At 37.4% G+C, this 23,029-nt stretch overlaps 1 protein-coding gene across 1 annotated transcript in view; it reads right to left on the bottom strand.

Annotated features, from left to right (window-relative positions):
* Window positions 1-23,029, bottom strand: part of TMEFF1 (transmembrane protein with EGF like and two follistatin like domains 1) — a 140,206-nt gene that overhangs the window by 93,789 nt on the left and 23,388 nt on the right. The window contains exon 2 of the mRNA XM_044679527.1: window positions 13,010-13,119. Coding sequence (XP_044535462.1) covers window positions 13,010-13,119 — 110 coding nt within the window. The remainder of the gene's footprint in view (window positions 1-13,009; window positions 13,120-23,029) is intronic.

Below are 23,029 nucleotides of genomic sequence, written 5' to 3'. Positions count from 1 at the left end.
AGAGAGAGAGAGAGAGAGAGAGAGAGAGAGAGAGAGAGAGAGAGAGAGAGAGAATAAAATAAAAGAATATATCAGTGTGATCTGGTACTAAAAGATGGGGAAAGCTTGAAGGTACCCCCTGCTCCCATTAGGCATGCTGACTTATTGTCTGTCTTCCCACATAGTTGACGGAACTGTCAGTTTCAGAAAAAAAGGAAATCTTTATATCCAAGATTACTCTGGGAATTTAAAAAACCTAGATAAAATAAGTATACTTTGAAAGAAAAAATGTAATGCAAGAAGTAAGCTTGAAACTGAATGGGAAAATGTATAAAAGTCCAATTATGTTGGCATTGAGAGCCTGCCAGCACAAAATTGGAATGGATCCCAGGAAAAGATATTGTCTGTCTTGATTGACAATGCTTGAATGCTGGCAAGAGTTTTAGTTTTTCTCTTTCTGGTGAGAAAGAAAAAAAATGAATGTGATTTATTCATATAAGGTATAAAGATGGGATTCATTTTTTAAAAAACTTAACTAGTTTCCAACCACACTTAGAGATTCATTTTCTGTTTGCTCATGAATGTGGAATGAGACATGACTCCTTATTGGTCAAAAGAAAGTTGAGGGAGAAATGGTAGACCTACAAAAAGGTCTTATGGATTTGTATCCTTGTGGATACAAAAAGGATTTATGGAGTTGATGCTAAAGAACTTTTTGGGAGAGAGACATGCACTGCTCCAGATTTCTTGTGGAGAGATGCAAATGGAGGGAAAACTATAGGTGTGTAGAGGAAAATAACTGCTCAGCATATCCCTGATTTCCATTCTACTTTCCAAGAGATTGCCAAATGGAATTCTTGAGTAATACAGAAGGCCCTCCCTCTTGGTTTAAGATTAGGTCTTACCTTACTCCCAGCTAAAGAACTCATTCATTCTTGTATAATTTTTAGGACATTCTAATTTGGAGCTGCTAGATTGCATAATGGATAGAGTGCCTGGAGTCATGAAGACTCATTTTCCCGAGTTCAAATCTAGCCTCAGATACTTACTAGTTGTGTGACCCTAAGCAACACACTTAACCCTTTGGGGCTCAGTTTCTTCATCTATAAAATGAGTTGGAGAAGAAAACAGCAAACTACTCCACCATCTCTACCAAGAAAACTCCAAATGGGTTCCCAAAAAGTTGAATACAATTGAACTTTAACAAAATGTTCTAATTTGGGTAACTTCCAATTTTTGTTTGGATAGATATTCTTAATATTTGTGATGGTCTTTTTTGAAAGCTGTATTTGGTGGGAAGGACCTAAATTTGCAAGTGTAAACTAAAAGCTACCCTCTCTCCAGAAGTGTAACAAGGAAAGTGGATTTCCCTCTGAACAAGACTTGTAATCCTATACTAAACCAGAGCTATTTGAGGGGAGTAGATATAAATTTTAGCTAAGTCTCTCTCTCAAAATTAGGCAAAGGAAGGAGCAATAATCTAGCTATGTCTCTTCTACTCCCCTTAAGGTAGAAATTGCAGCCTTAGCTAGAGAAAGGTAGGCTAGATTCCAGAAATCTCTCCACTGCACCTTAAAACTTTCTGTTGTTCTTCAATCATTTTAGGTTGTTTCCATGACTTCTTGACTCCATTTGGGGTTTTCTTGACAAAGATACTAGAGTGATTTGCCATTTCCTTCTTCAGTTCATTTTACAAATGAGAAAACTAAGATAAACAGGATTAAGTGACATGTCAAGGGTGACACAGCAAATAAGTGTCTGAGGCCAGATTTGAACTGGGAAGATGAGTCTTTCTAACTCCAAGCCCATCATTCTCTGTCCACTGTGTTGCCTACCTTCAAGCTACATCTACATATTTAGAAAACCTACTTGAATATCTATGGACATATTTAGAAGTACATGAACATATATCTTACCCTCAAAAAATGTAAACAAAAATATGAGCACTTTGATCAAAGATCTTTATTTTTCTCCCCTGATCTGGTCAATCAAGAGATAGAAAGAAATAATTTAAATTGTTATGGGTACAAAACTGAATTAGGGAAAGACACACTTTTTTAATCATCAAGATATATGGGAAAGTGGTGATGGACAACTGGAGCCAATCTGAGGAAATGATTTGGTTAAATTCAATTATTTGGTAAATTGAAAGAACTATGTACAGAGCTTGTTGTATTTATCTAAGCATCCAAAGGGAATTAGGTAAAAGAAAACAAAATTTGTTTTGAAAAACTAATTAGTCCATTACATAGAAAGAGTAGTTAACTGAAATCAGAAGCAATGTAAAAAAGAATACTAAAAAATAGTCTATTTGAAACAGATAAAGCAAATAGGGAAGAAGAAAAGCTTAAAATTATGATATTAAAGTAGGAAATGTGAAATATTATTGGAATACACAGAAAAAATACTTAGAAAAAAAGCTGGTTTACATTGTAAAACAGTGGACAAGCTAATGAAAATTCAGCAAAATGAAAGGAAAAAAATCACTGAAAAGAGCACAGACTCAGATGTTCATATCCCACTTCTGCTACTTACTCCTTATATGACCTTGGGCAAATCATTTAACCTTCTTTGTAAAATCTTAGGTCTGAACTAAATGGCTTCTGGGGTTCCTTCCAGCTCTAGATCTAAAACTGTTCTGGACCAGAAACTGTCTCCAAAAAAGAATAATTCTCCCCAGGGAGTTGGAGAAATTTCTAATAATTTCTGAGCTTAATTTCACAGATGATGGAATTATCCTGGTACAGCTAATATTTCACAATGATACCTGGATTATGAGGTACACACACGAATAATAACCTCCACATCGTTGACACATTTTCTGGGGATATGGTACTCTTTATGATTTTCTAAATATTAAATGTGCATTTGCTAGTATATCAAGAATTTAGTCTTGGTAAACAGCTAGATTTGGCTTTGATAAACAGCTTAAAAACAATGAATAATAATGGCTACCATTTACGTAGTGATTGTATTTGTCAAGCATAATGCTAAGCACTTTACAATTATTATCTCATTAGATCCTTACAACCGCCCCAGGAGGTAAATAATATTATTGTCCCCACTTTACAATGAGGAAACTGAGGCAAACAGGGTTAAGTGATTTACCCAGTCACATGGCTAATATGTATTTGAGGAGGTCTCTGAATTCAAGATGAGTCTTCCTGGCTCTAGGTCTGGCACTCTTATCTACCACACACCTAATTACCTTTCTCTAATAATTCCCTAAAACTGTGGCATCTAGGAAAGATCCGCTTGGGTAGAGTTTCCTCATTTGGAAGTTTCCGAATCCAATGAAATCACAGGTCCAGTGATTCCAGCTCCTATTCCTACCACTATCAAAATGTGATACAGACTGAATACAGATTCACATAATGAATTTGGGAATTTGTTCCATGGAAATCTGAGTGCCACTAAATGATCGCTAATTTCTGTCACATATGAGGTACCAGCTGTAAATAAGCCCCAATATCTGCTAATATCGATGTTAACTGTAGAGATAATTGTATCCTGCTTGCTGTAAATGTTGGAACTTACTGTGTGAGGAAGAATCTCTTAGGACTACAAATTTAACTTAAAAGCAACAAACAAAATCAACTCAACAAAAACATTTCTGACCTTTCTCCAAGATCAGAGTTAAAGGAGTTTTGTCCCTCTTTACCCAAGAAAGTTCCATCTGTGGCTTTTAGAACCTAACTTGATAGATGCTTAAGGGCTGTTATGACAATGTCCCTCCTCCCCTTCTTATAGTGAAATTCTCAGATCAATGAAACTAAATTCAATATTATTATGTATCCCTGAAGCCACAGTAATGAAGATATAAAAATAAAATAACTTTCTTATAGATATCCTAGGAGTAGCATTAAACAAGTCCTCATGAAATAAGTACCTTTGTTAAATAAAAGTTCACATCTTTGTTTATTTTTATTAATAATAATGTTTATTATATAATAACAATAATAGTAATATTCACATAGCACTTACTATGTGTCAGACACTGTACTAAATGTTTTATAAATAGTCTTTCTTTTTTTAACACTTATTTTCCATCTTAGAATCAATATCGTGTATTGGTTTCAAGGCAGAAGCATGGTGAGGGCTAGACAAGGGGGGTTAAGTTAAATGCTCAGGATTACACAGGTAGGAAGAGTCTGAGTCCAGATTTGAACCTAGGACCTCCCCATCTCTGGATCTGGCTCTCTATCCACTGAGCCACTTTGATGCCCCCTCCTTTAATTTGATCCTCATAATAATTCTGGGAGGTGAGTGTTATTATTATCCCTATTTTCAGATGAGGAAACTGAGGCAAACAAGTTAAGTAAAATGCCCAAGATCATGTACTAGTGTCTGAGACCAGATTTGAACTTAAGTGCTCCTGATATCAAGCCCAGTGCTCTATCCACAACATTACCTATCTCCCAAAGAGCCTTTCTCTTTTAATTAATTTGTTTTTTAAAAAAAAACAAAAAACTTTACCTTCCATCTTAGAATCGATACTGGGTATTGGTTCCAAGGCAAAAGAGTGGTAAGAGCTAGGCAACGGAAGTTAAGTGAATTGCCCACAGTCATCCAGCTAGGAAGTGTCTAAGGTCATATTTGAACCCAGGAACGCTTGTCTCCAAGTCTGGCTCTCAATCCACTGAGCCATCTTGATATCCATCTTCTAAGTCAGTGATGGGCAAACTACACCCGCAGGGCAGATGCAGCCCCCTGAAATGTTCTATCCAGCCACGGGACACTATTCCTAATCTGATGAATACAATGAATAGGATACAATATAATGAAACTTGGAAAGAGTTGCCTTAGAAACAGACTGACAGTGTGCATTTTCTTTTCTTTGGCCCCCTCTTTAAAAAGTTTTCCCATCACTGGTCCAAGTTATTCTTAATGAAATACTGCTATACCTTAGGTTAGGTTCCAGAAGTGAGAAAAGATACTTAGAGAATAGCAGTCGCATCTATGTTGTGTGCTTGCACCCAGTGCCTTCCTCCAATGCACCAAGGCAAAGCACGCATATGTGTAACAGAATAGAATTCAAAATGGAAAAAAAATTTAAGTTTTCTCTAAATCCTTCTCTTGTAGTCCAACAGTACTGTGAGAGCTTTCCTACTTCTTGTTTTTGTTCAGTCATTTCTCAGTCATGTCTGACTCTTTATAACCCTGTTTAGAGTCTTCTTGGCAAAAATACTTAATGTTTTGCCATTTCCTTCTCCAGCTCATTTTACAGATAGAAAAATTAAGGCAAAAAGATGGAAGGGACTTGCCCAGGGTCACACATCTAGTGTCTGAGGTCAGGTTAGAATTCAGGAAGATGTCTTCCTCACTCCAAACCTGCATTGTGCACCTAGCTGCCCCAACTTGGCAAACACATGATTTGAGAAAACCTGTAAAGGTAATGTGTGTAAACTCATCCCTCATATGGGACCCTCTGCTGATATCAGGTTGGCTTTGCATAATGTCTGAAGGCACTTGTTCATTTGAAAATATCTTAGTGGTTGTTAGCATGTTTATTGGGCGGAAAGAAGCTTATTCTTGTGTTTTGGCTAACTCTGTCACTCTAGCCAAGAAGGTTTTGTAAGACCTTATTCAGTACTCTATAATCCCTTTGTCCACTAAACGTGATAGAGGAAGTCTGTTTAGAAATTAGATGATCCAGGATCCCTGTAATGCTGTGAGGGATAAGCAGAATTTTCACTGCCTTTATCACCCTTCCAAGGGACCTGATGCCCTTCCATCACTTTTTTTTTATGCATGAGGTCTCAGGCTTTAGAAGACTAGACTTTCACTCAATTGCATTGTCTTTGATCTTGTTTGTTTTACAATTAAGCCATATGATCATAGACCTCAAACTTGAAAGTTTATAGAAGAGGTACCTGAGTCCCAGGGGATTTCAAGTGACAAGTTCACCCAGGAAAGAAGCAGCAGAATTGGGATACGAACCCAGGACCTCTGATGCCAGAGTGTGGGTTCTTTCTTCTGCACAATGCTGCCTCAGTGGCACCCTGTTGGCTATGGTAAAGCCTTAATAAAAAGTGCTACATGGTTTACTAGGAAAAGTCAACATCAAGAAGGATCCACAAAATTCAATGCTCAACCTGGTGTAAACCTGGTTGTTATGAGGACCAAATGAGATATTTGTAAAGCACTAAATACAATGCCTGGAACAAAGTAGGTACTTAATAAATGCTTGTTTCTTTCTTTCCTCCCTCCCTCCCTTCCTTTCCCCCTTCCCCTCTTTCCCTCCTCCTTTCCTTCCTTCCCCCTTCCCTCTCTTTTTCTTTCTTTTCCTCCTTCACTTTCTTCCTTTTTCCTTCCTTCTCTCCTTACATCCCTTCTTCTCTCTATCCTTCACTTCTTTCCTTTCTTTCCTTTTCTTCTCTCCTTCCCTCCCTTCTTTCCTTCCTTTCTTCCTTCCTTGACTCCCTCCCTCCTTCCTTTCTTCCAGGCCTTGAGATGTCACAGAAAATCTAAAGTGATCTCTTTATCCTTTCTTCCCCTCTAACAGTATCAAGAGGGTGAGGGTGAGGGCACTGAATAAGTTAAAAAGAAGACATAGCTTCTGTACTTGCTTAGGCTCTCCAGAATAACAACAACAATACTAACAGTAATAATAAAAATAACATTTATATAATGCTTATTATGTACCATGCGCTATGCTAGTGCTTTGTGATTATTATTATTTTCATTTAATTCTCACAACAACCCTAGGAGGAAGATGCTATTATTATCTTCAGTTTGTAAATGAGGAATTTGAGGCAATCAATGGTTAAATGATTTGCCCAAGGTCACACAGTTAGTATCTGAATATATGGCAAGTATATTGCCATGAGGAATTGAGGGAGGGTCTAGCCCTTGCTCTCATCCCAAACTATAAGAGCAATGTTCAAAGAGTTGGGCTTGGGCCACCTCTTCTGCTTTGTTGTTTCTCTGTCTTAGTTGGCTGAACAATGAACCAGAGAGGACCTTTGGGGAGCAGCTTTCTTGGTGTCTGAGATAGAGCTCGCTGCTCTTTTGGGAGCTAATCTCTCTATGTCCACTACAAAGCTTCTGAGAGGACAATATGACAGAAGAATGAGTCTGAGCTCTGACCTCTTTTACCAAAAAAGAAAAAAATACTGAAAGTCCTGGAAACAATTGTTTGGACAGTACAAAACTGAAGGGAAATGTAAAATGACTCTTCAACAGTCCTACAAATTGCATTATGTTTTGATGGTTTTATGTCAACTTCTGGGAAAATATAACAGTAGTTGTGTTATTACTGCTACTTAAGAATTTTTTTTCTGTCAAAGTGCACTTGTGAATCTTTTTGTATTTAGCGTCTTTTTTTTTGTAGGTAAACAAATACCTGATCTCTATCTGTTCTACACTGCATGTTGGATGTTTCTACTCTCCAGTTTTGAGTAGACTCTAGATGTGAGCCAAGCCTAAGCTTTAATTGATTCTCCCAAGGGATTTCAGGATGAATGAAAAACCACCACTATCACCACCACCACAACAACCTAACCTCTTCTTTTAGGTGGTCAGACTTCCTCTAGGCCTGAATCTGATCTGTCTTGCACTGATCTAGAGCTAAGAGAGTTCTCTCAGTGGAAAAGAAGTTGAAATTCTCTTTGCTCCTCTGAGCCTCATAGTGGTTCTGTTAAAACTGCCTCAGTCACACAGAGCACTGGGATTCAAGTTCAGTGTGGGTACACTGCCCAGTGGTAAAGAGAAAGCCCCAGCTGCCTCACTGTGACTTCTGATTAAAGAAGGAAGACCTCACCTGAGATATAACTAGCTCTAGTTATATCATTGTTATTATTGTTCATTAATGTTTTTCAGTCATGTGTGACTCTTCATGACCCCACTTGGGGTTTTCTTGGCAAAGATATTGGAGTGGTTTGCCATTTCCTTCTTGAGTTCATTTTATAGATAAGGAAAATATGGCAAACAGGGTTAAGTAACTTGCCCAGGGACACACAGCCAGTAAGTATCTGAGACCATATCTGAACTCAGGAAGGTGAGTCTTTCTAACTCCAGGACTTATAGTCTATCCACTTTGCTACCTAGAAGCACCATTAGGGTTTTTCGATGATTCTTGTTGAGAATAGTGTCATCCTCTACTGTTGGGATGTACTGCTTGCACACTCTAAGCCCACCTCCAATCCCCTCAGACTGAGTCCAGAACACCTGTCCTCTCCCCTTCCCCCAACCAATATAAGACTTCCATGTTACCAAGGGAACAATGGAGAGAAACTCCTTTATGACCTTGTAACAGACTGAAAATGCCCTGAATCTATCTCAAATCTTTCACCAATAAATCACCCTTGTCTGTCCACTTACTACCTTTAACCATTTTCACAGTTCAGGCCAATTAGTATCCCTGATGTCTGTAATGTCTCTCCTACTGGGCTTAATATTATTCTTGGATAGAGATGGGGAGGGACCTTGTCTACCATTACCCCACTAGGTTTCAATTTGAAAAGGGTCTAAGATCCCTTTGAAGTACAAAGTACCCTGTGGCACTCTCTTCTCCCTATATTAAACTATTAGCCATTCCTTGTCTGGATTTTAGGTGCCGCCTCCTAATTTCAAGGTTTTTGATGGATTTACTGATTTTCCCAGGAAGGACACGGTCCATAATTTCAAAGGATAAGCAGCTCTTGTTTATTATCTGTATGATCCACACAATCCACCCAGCTCTTCAGAATTTTACTATCTTGCATTGTCTCACTAACCTCTCCCAATGTAAAGTCAAATTTCTTCTCCACAGACTTATGGGGATTGACTGCCATAAAGTCACTCTATTTTATTTGTGGTGTTAGCAATATAAGGATGGCTGATGCAGAGCTTAGCTAAATGAAGTTGGTCCTGGGTCTCTGGCTGCCTCTTCTGTTTTCTGTTTCTTTTTCTGACTGAACATTGAACCTGAGATGGAGCTTTGGGAAGCATCTACTATCTTAGTTGGTGCTGGCTGCTCTTTGGGAATTGTTTTTTCTATGTCCACTATAGTCTCTTAGGGAAGAATATGACAGGAGGAGGAGTCCAAGCTCTGGCCTGCCTTACCAGAAGACAATTGACAGGAATTGTTTGAACAATACAGAACAGAAGCCCTTAATCTGAAGTCCATGAACTTTTAAAAAAATTTGATAACTTTATTTCAAAATGATTGGTTTCATAATAAAAATGACAATCCTACCCAAATTAGTCTACTTATTCAGTGTCATATCTATCAAACTACCAAAAAACTTTTTTATAGAATTAGAAAAAATTATAACAAAGTTCATTTGGAGGATCAAAAGATTAAGTATATCAAGGGAAATAATGAAAAAAATGTGAAGGATGGTGGTCTAGCAGTACCAGATCTTAAACTGTACTATAAAGCAGTGGTCATCAAAACAAAATGGTACTGGCTAAGAGACAGAAGGGTGGATCAATGGAATAGACTAGGGATAAATAAACTCAATGAGCTAAGTGTTCAATAAACTCAAAGACCCCAAACTATTTGACAAAAACTACTTGGAAAACTGGAAAACAGTATGGGGAAAATTAGGTTTAGATCAACATCTCACACCCAAGACAAATTCAAAATGGATAAATAACTTAAATATAAAGAGTGAAATAATAAATAAATTAAGTGAACATAGAATAGTATACCTGCCAGGTTTGTGGTAAAGGAAGGAATTTAAGTCCAAGCAAGAGATAGAGAACATTGCAAAATGTAAAATGAATGACTTTGATTATATCAAATTTTAAAGGGTGTGTACAAACAAAACCAATGCAACCAAAATTAGAAGGAAAGCAACAAACTGGGAGAACATTTTTATAACAAAACTCTTTGACAAAGGTTTAATTTCTCAAATTTATAAGGAACTAATTCAAATCTACAAAAAAAAAGCAAGCCATTCCCCAATCAATAAATGGTCAAGGGACATGAATAGGCAATTTTCACAGGATGAAATCAAAACTATCAATAAGAACATGAAAAAGTGTTCTAAATCTCTCCTTATTAGAGACATGCAAATTAAAACAACTCTGACATACCACCTCACACCTAGCAAACTGGCCAATATGACATCAAAGGAAAGTGATAAATATTGGAGGAGTTGTGACAAAAATTGGGACACGTAACTGCTGATGGAGTTGTGAATTGGTCCAACCATTCTGGAGGGCAATTTGGAACTATGCACAAAGGGCTTTAAATGAATGCCTGCCCTTTGATCCAGCCATACCACTGCTGGGTTGTACCCCAAAAAGATAAGGAAAAAGACTTGTACAAAAATATTCATAGCCTCACTATTTGTGGTAGCAAAAATTGGAAAATGAGGGAGTGTCCATCAATTGGGGAATGTTTCAATAAATTTTGGTATATGTTGGTGATGGAATATTATTGTACTGAAAGATATAAAGAAATCTTAAGAGGTCAGTGTTTCACTGGGGCAATTTTTCTCTACTATGGGATAGAAATTCCTATGGCAGAGATTGTCATCTAGGCTAGTATCTTGATAAGATGCTGCTTCCCTTGAAGCCCTCCAGGTTTCCACCACTGAAGAAATAGCCTTCCAAAACTACCATACCTGAGGCTACATCCTGGCTTCTAAAGATGGAGCGTGTGCCCTTACTGATCATGGTGCTCCCTATTAGGGAGTTATAGAGTACAATGGCAATCAAGCACTCATGTGCTATGTGTGTGTAGGTGTGTGTATGTAGCCTTGACTCCCTGGGAGCCATAATTATGGGCTGGTTCTCATTAGCATTAAGTAGATTTGGAGTCTTATTTGCTGGCTTTGTGCTAAGCTGCTCTTTCTGTTCTCTGGCTTTCTTCCAGATGCTAGCCCTTTGTCCCAACCCTTAGGAATAAAATCTGCGTCCAGGTCCTTGACCTATACAAAGACAACTTTTTCTGAAGGTGTTAGCTGCCTCCTATTCATTGACAATATGGATGTTCTTGGCATCCTCCTTCTTGATGTCTGTGTTATAGAAGCAAAGGGAGGAAGATGCCTTAGATGGATTGTGGTTTCTGTTTAGACTGAGTAGGCCACTAGATTCCAGGTCTGTTTTTTTTTGTTGTACTTCTAGAATCATAGCATGAATTAAAAGGAGGCTTAGGCACTACGACTGTAGAAGGAAAGCCCCTTCTCTGGGTAGAGAATGAAAGGCTAGAATTTCCAATGATCCATTACTCATATATTAACATTTTACCTTTCTCTGGATAATCTGAAGGTTGTTGCTATGCCACAATGGTTCATCCTTGAATGGAATGGACTTTGGCATAAGGAACTCCCAGCTGAAGAAACTCCGCCTACCAATTCAGGTTGGCACCTCGTCTGCCATTACAGGATTAAAAGGTTGCCTTGAGCACCAAAAGGTTTAATGACTTACCCAAGGACACATAGCCAGGATGTACCAAGAGTGGAACTTGAACCCAAACTTTCTTGATTCTGAGGTCAGCTCTCTCAGCTGGCTCTCATCTTAGTTTTTTTTAATATATCCATTAATTTAATAAGTAATGATATTTATTCATTAATCTTATCTAATTAATGGGGTAGCTAAGTGGTACAGTAGGTGGAGCACTAGTCAGGAAGACCCAAATTCAAATCTGTCTTCAGACACTTATTAGCTGTGTGACCCCAAGGAAGTCACTTAACCTCTGTTTGCCTCAATTTCTTCAACTGTAAAAAGGGGATAATAATAGTACCTACCTTGTAAGATTGTTGTGAGAAAAAAAAGGACATAGCACAATGCCTGGCATATACCATGAGGTGCTCTATAAATGCTTATGCCCTTCCCCTTCCCCTAGTCAATAGCTAAGGGTCAGCAAACTAGAGCCCACAAGCCAAATCTAGCCCTCCACCTGTTTTTTACAGCTCACAAGCCAAGAATGATTTTAATATTTTTAAAAACAATTATTTTAAAACTATATGTAAATACAATTATATTTTTAATATATAAACATTCAGTTTGTAGGTCACATAAAAACAGGCAGTGGGCCAGATCTGTCCCATAAATCATAGTTTGCTGACCCTGATGTAACTCTTTCCTTGTAATGTGTTTCCTACTGTTTGATTTTATTCTTCCAGTCCCTTGATTCTGCTTCCTTAAGATCATAAAAAGTTTTTCTTTACTCAGCCATTTTGAAAGATAGTCCATTTCTTCCAAAAAATTTCTGCAGCCAAGTTCTCCCATGGATCTATAAACGTAACAGTCCTGGGTCTTACTTGCAGGTAGCAGACTATTGGTGGTCATTTCTTCAAGAGAATCATCTCTACTGTCCTGTACTGACAATGCTATTAGGCAGGCTTCAGAAGATAAGCTTAAGCCTTAATATTTTTATTCTACCACATTTTATCCACCTTTACAATAGCCCTGGAACATTATTATAAACAAACACTAGCCAAATAGCAACTTGTCCTAGGACCATTTCTATCTGAACCCCATAAAAAGTGAGAATAAGACAGTGAAGATGACAATGATGATAACTTGTATTTATAGAAAACTTTTCATCTTTTTCTAAAGCAGTTTCACATGTATTGTCTCATTTTTATTCTCACAATAGCTCACAACAACCAGGAGGCAGGGTAACTCATAAGAAAGAAAGAATCAATCAACTACATATAGTTTCCTATATGTAGTTAAAAAGGGGTCGTCTTTCAATTATTCGAATATCAACTAAATTTTACCAAACTTTATATTTCCATTATGAATGAGAAAGTAAATAAGAAGAAAGTTGCAGCTAAACAGGAATATGCCTACTGGGCCCTTCTTAGGGAGGCAAATAAAGGAACTGGCAAAGCTGGTTTTTATCATTCATCCACAGACAACAAGAATCACCATTTCATGAGATATTTGGCCACCCTGAATTCCAGGGTTCATGTTAAGTACTTGCCAGAATCATAGCTCACATGCCAACCCTTGTTGCAGAGGATGATGAGACAGAAATTGCACAAAGACCTCAATGATACTCTAAATTAACTTAACATATAATTTAATGCTAAGTGACTAGAAATAGTTCATGATAAATAAATGAAGAAATGACAGTTAATAATCTCACCTGAAATTGGCATGCACATTTCAAACCATCTCCATCTTCTTTACAGAGTCCTCCATATTTACAAGTTGATTCATCACAAACTCTTACATCAGACTCCCTCACATTTAATTCTGAAACAAAAGAAAAAAAATAACATTTCACATATCCTGATAAACTCATTTGACTTTTTTCTCTGAGATTTGTGTCTAAATTTGGACATTATAAATAAGCAAGCTTGAAATGTGTTGTGGATCATGTTCATGTGAATAAAATGGAAAGACACAACATGATAAAAAGTGTCAAAGAAAAGCCTTCTATACAATTCATAATTTTCAAGTCCCCCTCCCCAAAAAGTATATTATAATCAGGAAAAAGTGACCAAAAATAGCTTTACTGAGGCCAAAGTTCAAAATTTTATTATTTAATAACTGATATTTATATAGAACTTTAAAGTTTGAAAAATGCTTGACATACATTATTTTCATTTCAGTGTCATAACAACTCCTTAAAGAGGTAAATTCTCCAGCTGTGATTTTCCCGGTGACTACGTTTCAGTGAATCCAGTCTTCTTGACTTGAAGTCCAGCAAGCCAAACAACCACCATGCTGCTTAACATAATTCTGTTCCAGTTCTAAACCCTGTGATCCAAATTACAAAAATCTCTAGAGCTTTCACACTTAGCGCTGCCAACATTTTTGAAGATTTTTTTCTTGCTATTTTTACCCAGTGCTTTAGATTTGATGAGAAAAAAATGAATAATTGATACTGTCAGTAAGAAAGTTAACTCACAAAATTTCAGAGCCAGAAGGGACCTTTGAGATCATTGGATAATAATTCTAGATCAGGAAGGAACTTCAGAGATCATTTAGTCCAACCTTCTCATTTTACAGAGGAGGAAACTGAGGACTGGAGAGTTTAAGTGATTCTCCTTAGGATATACTAGGCATCCTTGTGGTAGCTTCACTAGATGACATACTTATAAAATCAAGGAACCAGAAAGTTGGAGAATATGTACTTTAATGCCTATAAGTAGCAGATGATAATTTAGCCTCTGAATTTTCAAGTTCCTTGACCAGGGTCACACTAGTGTTGTTAATAGAATGAAGTTAGCAGGCTTCCTGAACTTTTATTCCATCCAATTTTTTTAAAAAATTAGGTTTCTACTATGTGTAAGGCACTGTGCTTAGCACTGAGGAAAATGAAAATAAAAAAGTTTTTGCCTCAGTGAGATTACATTTTATTGCAGGTTTGCAAGTATTAATAGATATAAGGCAATTTGAGGAGAGAGTACTAATATTCAGTAGTGTTCAGAATATCTTTATATAAATGGAGTCACCTGACTAGAACCTTGAAGAAAGTTAAAGATTCCAAGAAACTCATGAGAGAATGAAGTACACTCAAAGCCTAGAGGTAAGAATCTATACAAAGGCCAGTAGATAAGGCAGGATATCAAAATTGGGTAACAGCCAGTTTGTCTGGAATGTACAGTAGGCAAAGAGAGTTACTATGAAATAAATCTGAAAAGGTAGGCTGGAGCCAGATTATTGAGGGTTTTAAATGCCAAGCCAAGAATTTTGTTGTAAAGTTTCATACTAGATACAATTGGGGGCCAAAGAAATTTTTTGAGCAGGGGAATGACATGATCAGATCAGATTTACCTTAGGAAGATCATTTTGATATCAATATGGAGGATGGATTGGGGAGGAAAGAGAATGGAAACCAATTAGGTTTCCATTTACACTTTAGTAGTCCACAAGAGTGACCTGATCAGGAATCAAGACTATGAAAAATGTTATGGAGATAAAATTGCTAAGATGTGAAAGCCGATTGGATACAGAAGATGAGAGAAAGGGAAAAGTGAAAAATGACTTGTAAGTTATGAACCTAGGTGAACTGAAGGTAAATTTTTAAGTTGATTCAAGTAACTCAAATCTAACAAAGTGAACAAAATCAACCAAAATTCAAACATCTTTTTGGGCAATTTGTTGATCCATCTTCTTCCCTTTCCAATGAATTTCCCACTGATACAAAATGTCACCTAGGGCACAAATACCATGACTGAGAGTCAACAAGACTGTCAATCTTATACGATGAGGTTAAAAATTAAAAATCTCTTTTACCTTAGATTAAAAATTAAAAGGTTAAAAAATCTTTAAACTTATTCTCACTGAAAATCAGTAACTAGAAAGCTGAAGTAGTGGAATTCCAGAAAAAATCCAAACAACAAAAGGGGTAACATGTTGTAGACTGTACTTGTCACTTCAGTTCTCAGGGTTTTAGTTTCCTCATCAGGAAAAGGAAAGCACCCAAAAAAGTCATTAAACTGTGTATACCCTTTAAACACAATGATTCCACTACCTGGTTTCTATTCTAAAAAGATCTAAGGAAGAGAAAAAGAATACATATTCTTTTTGTATGTACAAAATGTACAAATTTGTACATATTTGTACATACATAATGTACAGAAAGTAAAAGGGTACCCATCAATTAGGAAATGTTGAACAAATTATGGTATATGAGTTTAAAAGGGAATACCTTTTAAGAAATTATAAAAGTTATAAATTATAAAAGTGCCTTAAGAAATTAAAAAAGCAACAAATTCAGAGAAATCTGGTAAGAGTTGGATGAACTGATGCAGTGTAGCATGGACAGAACAAGAGATCAATTTCTATAATGGCATAACCATTATAAAGTCAAACTATTTTGAAAGACTTAAGAATTCTAATCAATGCAACGACCAGTCATGACTCCAAAAGATAGATGATGAATGATATTCACTTCTTGCCAGAGATACGATGGATTCGAAAAGCAGAATGACACATACCCCTTTAGACATGGCACAAGCAGGAATTTGTTTTGATTTATTATGCATATTTGCTACAAAGTATTTTGGAAATGGGAAAGGAGGTAAGGAAAACAAATGCTAATTGAAAAAAATGAAATAAAAAATAAAATGAAAGGATTAGACTAGATAATCTCTAAAGTTCTATTAATGTCTAAAATTCTATGATTAGACTTTGTTAGTTAAAAAAAAGAAACAAGGGGCCAATTTCTCCAGAATACTCTAGTCCTTTTAATTTGTTTCTTACTCCTGGATTTCACAACATAAACTTCAAAAACTGACTCAGCTAGAAGCCTGTGCAATTTGTTCCATCTGTCCTGGTTGTTGTGTTTTGTACCCTCCTACACCTCATCTGCTCTTGCCATGTTAGGAAGATAATAATAGTAGTAGCTAGCACTTATAGAGTTTTAAGGTTTGTAAAGATATATATACATATATATGTATATATACACATATATATATATATTTAATCTCATATAATCCTTATACCAGTCTGCGAAGTAGGTGCTAAAGCTCAGATTTTAGAGATGGGAAATTTGAAGTTAAGTTTATGTGACTTGCTTCGGATCACATAGCTAGTAAATGTCTGAGATAGAATTTGAACTCGGACTTCCTGACTCCAAGCCCAACATTCTAACCACTTTGCCACCTCACTGCTTTGAAATATCATAGGGATTCTTATCATCTGCATTCACTCTCCCAAGAGGAAGCATCCAACTATTCCACCTGGAGACTTGCCAGGAGTAAATCCAGGGAACTGATCTTTTAAACCTGACCAGTCAGCAAACAACAGTGACTATGTGTGTACTCTGTACTAAACACTGGGGTAAATAAGTCTGAGTCATAGAGGAAGCTGGAGCCACAGTCCCTGTATTCTTTATAATGTGAGAGATGATTAAAGCACAAATAAAAAAAGACACAAGTAAATATTACAAAAGAAGTAAAAACAAATACGGTATTTTTTCTCTTCTCTTGGTTTAGAACTCATGATTTAGGTTTTTGCTTCTACCTTTGACACACCCCTGATAATTCTCCTTTTCTTTTCTCTTTCCTCCTTTCTTTTCTATTTACTTGAGATGGAAGGACATTGTACAGTCAGTTCTCATTTTCATTTCAGACCACTCCTTCTTTGCTGACTCTTCTCATCTATTCGCTGTGGTCCTGCCCCATGCTCAGTTCTGAGCCCGTTACTGTATCCTATCTACATATATTCCTTTGGGGAGAACATATCAGCGTATGGTTCCCACTTACTATCAAAGCTACATGTTCAGCCTCAAGGTAAATAATAAGTACTTCTGACCAACTTACCCCAGGTAGACTGAGGGAGCTAGAAATAAGCTGAAAATCAGACATAAGTTCTTCATTAGCCAAGTTAATGCACCATGAAAATGAGAGTGGCTTAACTTGGGGAACAAAATTTACAGCATTTCCATTATTTCCTTCATCAGTAGTCTGCTTTAAAGGTTTATGTGACATTCTAGCACTCCTACTATCTGGAAATAAAAACCCACAGGGGAAAAAATAAGCAAGATGTCTGTAATTGTCTTAGAGGTGGGCTACGGTGGTTAGATTACCTTGACTATTTGTTTAACCCTTACTTTCCATCTTAGAATCAATACTTTATGTTGGCTCCAAAGCAGAAGAGCAGTAAGGGCTAGGTAAGGGGAGGTTAAGTGACTTGCCCACAGTCACACAGCTAGGTAATGTCTGAGATTTGAACCCAGAAATTCCCATCTGGCTCTCACTCCAATGAGCCAACTAGCTGTCCCCTATTACTTTGACTTTTTCAATTCCTTCTAAGCTATGACAAATTTCATCTGTTTTTAGAGGCTCTATTGTTGCCTATCTTGTTGGTAAATGTCTTCATATAAATATTGGTATGTGTATGTGTGTGTAGGTACTATTATGAAAAAATGAGCATCCATTGATGGTCATATGTTAGGCATGTAAGACATACAGAAAAAGTATGTCATGGCCTTTCCTTTCAAGCAGCTTATAGTAAAGAGGACAAGCATAAAAGAATTAATGAAGCATATATAATATATATTTGGCAGCTAAATTATGTGAAATAGTCCATAGGTGCTGTTAGAATTGTGGAATGTCAGGGACAGCTGGGAGGCTCAGTGGATTGAGAGCCGTCTAGAGATGGGAGGTCCTAGGTTCAAATCTGGCCTCAGACACTTCCCAGCTGTGTGAACCTGGGCAAGTCACTTGACCCCCATTGTCTACCTTTACCGCTCTTCTGCCTTGGAGCCAAGACAGAAGGTAAGGGTTTAAAAAAAAAAAGAATTGTAGAACATCTAGCCAGTGAAATACAGTGAATAGAGCATTGAGCTTGAAATTAGGAAGTCTCATCTTCATGAGTTCAAATCCAGCTTCAGACACATACTAGGTATGTGCCTCTAGGTAAGCCACTTGACACTGTTTCAGTTTTCTCATCTGTAAAACGAGCTGGAGAAGAAAATCACAAGTCACTCCATTATCCTAGGCAAGAAAACTCCTAATGGGATCACAAAGAGAGAGACTCAACAGCAAAGCCAAGCTCCAGGAAAGAAACCTCCTGGAGGAAAATAGTGTAGCAAAAGTACCTATGAGAGATTGTAAACCAGAAGTTTGCAAAATAATAATAATAATAGCATTCATATAGTGCTTTAAGATTTCCAATGTGCTTTCCATATATTAGCCCATTTTATCCTCACAACAACCTGGTGAAGAAAGGGCTATTATTTTTTTAATTTTTATTTTTAAATATTTTCCATGTTTATATGATTCATTTTCTTTCCTTCCCCTCTTCCCTCCCCCCTCCCAGAGCCAACAAGTAATTCTACTGGGTTGTACAAATGTTGTCACTTGATACCTATTTCCATATTATTCACTTTTGCTATGGAGTGATCTTTTAAAGCCTAAACCCCAAATCACATACCCATATATACACGTGATAAGTGATGTCATATGTTTTGCTTTTGCATTTCTACTCCCATAGTTCTTTCTCTCAATGTGGTTAGAACTCTTTCCCGTTTCTTCAGGAGTGTCCTGGCTTATTGCATTGGATTGTTCCATGGTGTTTAACTTTCTGTGTACAATGTTCTCCTGGTTCTGTTCATTTCACTCTGCATCAGTTCCTGGAGGTTCTTCCAATTCATGTAGAAATCCTCCAGATTATCATTCCTTACAGCACAATAGCATTCTATCACCATCATATACCACAATTTGTTCAGCCATTCCCCAAATGAGGGACATCCCAAAAAGGGGCTATTTATTATCCCAATTTTACAGATGAAGAAATTGAGGTTGAGAGAAAGGTGAAGAAACTTTCCCAAGGTCACACAGAATGTAAGTGCCTGAGGTAGAAATCTAAATAGGATTTTTCCAATTCCAAGTTTAACATTTTATCTCCTCATCACCTGTCAAACCCTCTCCCCACAACCCACTCCTCTTCTAAACTTGGCTATTTCTATAAAAAAATCACTACTTTTCTTCGAGTACCCTAGGTTCATAATTTCAAAGTCACCATAGACTCTTCATTCTCCCTCATTCCACATATGCAATTTGTTGCCAAATCCTATTTATTCTAGTCTGATAACATCACTTAGATTTGGCTTAATCCTTCAATTTACCTAAACACCATCTTAATTCCGATCCTCATTACTTCTTTCCTAAACTACTGTAATGGTCTTCTAATGGGTTTGTCTGCCTCAAACCTCTCCTCACTCTAATCCATCCTTATCTTAGCTGTCAAAGTGACTTTCCCCAAGTGTCAATCTAATTATGTCACTCTTTGTCAGTAAAGACCAATGTTTCTCTGTTACCTCCAGGAGAAAGCAAACTCCTCTGTCTAGCTTTAAAAACCTTTCACAATCTGACCCCAAACCCATCATTCTAGTCTCACTGTACATTTCTTCCCTTCCCACAATCTATGATCCAGACAAACTGGCCTTCTTCCTACTTCTTCCATGTGGTTCTTGGGACAATTAAAAATGCCAAAAGACTCAATTCTGGATGAGAATAGCAATTTATTGATTAGTTTAGCATTACCCATTAAATTAATGGTCAAGGATCCTCTTAAGAATAAAAGACCTTCACATAGGTCCATAAATACAATTTAGGAGCTCATTATTCAGTCCCTCCCCCTTGGGCATCCCAAGACATCTCTAATTGGTGAACAGTTAATGAGGAAGTGGTCCATCAAGACTCTCAACCCCTCTCCACGCCCATAGGTGATGATGAGTGATCACATCAGGAAGAGTTTCATTATCTCCCTTATCAAACTTTATGGGGGGCAGGAGAAGACATTCCTTGGAGTTCCTAAAACAAAGGAAATGCATACAAAGCCCAAAGAACTAAATGGAGCCTCTAATTCAAAATCCAGATATAGGAATAATTTAGAATATGTTAAAAATAAATCATCTCACCTGCATCTCCTATATCAAGCCACCATTTCTAAGATGCCTCCTTTCTTACATCAGCCTCAGAGAATCTCAAATTTCCTTCAAAACACAGCTCAAGCACTTTTTTCCCAAATGATGCTTTTCCTTATCTTGCAACTGCTTGAGTCCTCCCCATATATGTGTGCTGTCCCCCTTGAGAGCAAAAATTGTTTAATCTTTTGTCTTTTTATCCCCAGTACGTAACATAGTACCTGGCACACAGTAGGCATTCAATAAATATTTATTGGTTGACTGATTGGTTATAGCCCTGCTAAGAAATCATAGTCAAATATGATGCCCTATACCCAAAGATTTCCTGGCAGGGCAGTGGTGCTTGGTTATGCCATCTGCATGCTACTTCAGCTGCTGACAGAATGTGCTGCAAGCAGGTCTGGGAAGCTTCTGTGTCACCCAGGGAGTCATTGACTCTAAAGATTGTCATGCTCCAGGTAAGTACAAGGAAAAGCTGAGGAGGAGGCCCATAGATTATGTAAAAAGACATGTTTTAAAGTAGAACTCGAGGAGAAAGCATATAGGAGGAGACGATGATTAGTAGTGTCAAATGCTACGGGAGGTCAAGAAGGATGAAGATGGAGTAAAGACTGTCATATCTGGCAATTAAGAGATTGGTGCTAACCTTGGAGAGAGCATTTTCAGCTGAGTGATGAGATCAGAGGCCAGATTGGAAAGGGTGGAACAGTAGTTGAAAGAAAAGGAAGCAGAGGCTGTGAATGCAGATAGCTATTTTCTAGGCAAGAATTCTTAACCAGGGATCTATGAGCTTGTATTTTTAATATTTTGATAACTGAATTTCAATACAATTATTTATTTTGTAAAAGTATATATTTTGGTTTAAAATTTCTAAAACATTTATTTTAATTGATTAAATGCAATTAAAACACACACTCAGATTTCTGAAAGGGAAAAAAAGCAAAATTTCCCCTAGGGCTTACCATGGACACACCCAGCACTACCATTAAGATCATGGCCAGGGTTGAGGGTGGAGATGGATCATTCAATCATTCCTCAGTTTCCTAATCACCATCATCTATAGCAGAAACTTGCAAGAGTCCCAGTAATCAGAGACCCAAAGGTTGTGAAGAAACTGTGTCCCTTGCCAGAGTCACTCCAGAATGTTGATGCCCTTCTCCATGATTCTGCAAGCCGAATTCTCCCATCTATTACTTTTTCCTCTTCCCAGGGTACTCAAAGCTCAATTCAAAACATCACTTTTTCTTTGACCTCCAGTTAAAATCTGTTTAGTTGTCTTAAGAGTTTTGAGAACCTTGAGTTTCCCTAGAAACTTTTACTGACTCGTGGACTGTGGGATCAAAATAAATACAAGGTAATTGTGGAGAAAATAGAAAATATACTATGAAATAGCAAGACCAAGATGACATCAAGTAAAGAAGACCTGGGTTCAAGTCCCCACACTGACAAATGCTAGCTGAGTGCCTGGGGCTGGTCCCTTAATTTTTAATGCCCCCAGACAACTTAGACTAAGATATCAGAGTAGGAGCTGCTCTGCCTGGGTAAAATAACTTCCCTCACCAGGAGCTCCCTATAGCATGAAATCATAGTCCAAACTAAAACCAGTTTAGGGGGTGGGATGGGGCAGGCACCAGAAGCCAGAGGATTCAGGAAAGTACTTAGGGAAGAAGTGGTGCTTAAGCTGAATTCTGATGGAAACTTGGAATTCTCAGAGGAAGAGGTGAGGGATGACTATGTTCCTGGCATGAAGGACAACCTCTGCAACAATGCAGAGAAGAGCAATGGAGTGTCATGTGTGAGAAACAGAAAAAGGCCAGTTTGAGTGGATCAATGGGTGTGTGAAATGAAGGAATGGATAATAAGACTGTAAAGGGAGATTGAATCCAGGTTGTAAAGACCTTTAAATGCCAAACAGATGAGCTGGTATTTGACTCCAGAGGTACTAGGGAGTGACTGGAGTTAATTGAATTGTGGAGTGACACGCTCACACCTGTACTTTAGGAAAATCATGTGGCAGCTTTGTGGAGGGTCACTAGATAGATGGTTCTAACAAAGAATCATTTTCTTTTTTCTCCTGTAAAAATGTGCTCTGGTACCATGTTAGTAAATTATAGACAATAAATGTATATATTATTCACTGATAGAGCCACCTGATAGCATGGTAGATAAATAGAGTCTTGGGTTTGAAGTTCTGAAGACATCTTCCTGACCTCAGAGATTGTATGACCCTGGGCAAGTCACTTAACCCCATTTGCTTCAGTTTCTACATCTTTAAAATGAACTGGAGAAGGAAATGGCAACCACTCCAGTATCTTTGCCAAGAAAATCCCAAATGAGGTTTTCATTTTATAAAATTATTCACTTACAAAAATGAATAATATGGAAATACGCTTTGTGTGATGATATATGTATAACCCAGACTGAATTGCTTGCCAGCTCCAGAAGAGAGGGAGACAATTTGGATCATATAGCTTTGGAAAACTTATGTGGAAATTTGTTATTAAAATAATAAAAAGAATAAATTTAAAAAAAGAAAACTCCAAATGAGGTCACGAAGAATTGGATGTGACTGAAAAACAACTAAACAAAAATCATTCACTGATGTCATAGTAATGCAAAATATGATAGAACAGAAATAAGACCTTTTGTACTTTGAATCAGTGATTGATGAAAAGCAGAATCCTATGGATTTCACAATGAACATGGAAAAATAGAGTGGTGCAAAAGAGATATAAAACCAAAAGGGGGGGGGAGGAGGAGGAGGAGGAGGAGGAGGAGGAG

This window comes from Gracilinanus agilis, chromosome 1, assembly GCF_016433145.1.
Source record: "Gracilinanus agilis isolate LMUSP501 chromosome 1, AgileGrace, whole genome shotgun sequence".
NCBI classification, from domain to species: Eukaryota; Metazoa; Chordata; class Mammalia; order Didelphimorphia; family Didelphidae; genus Gracilinanus; species Gracilinanus agilis.
Note: the sequence above shows the minus strand (reverse complement) of the source record. Positions and strands in the feature narration are given on the sequence as shown.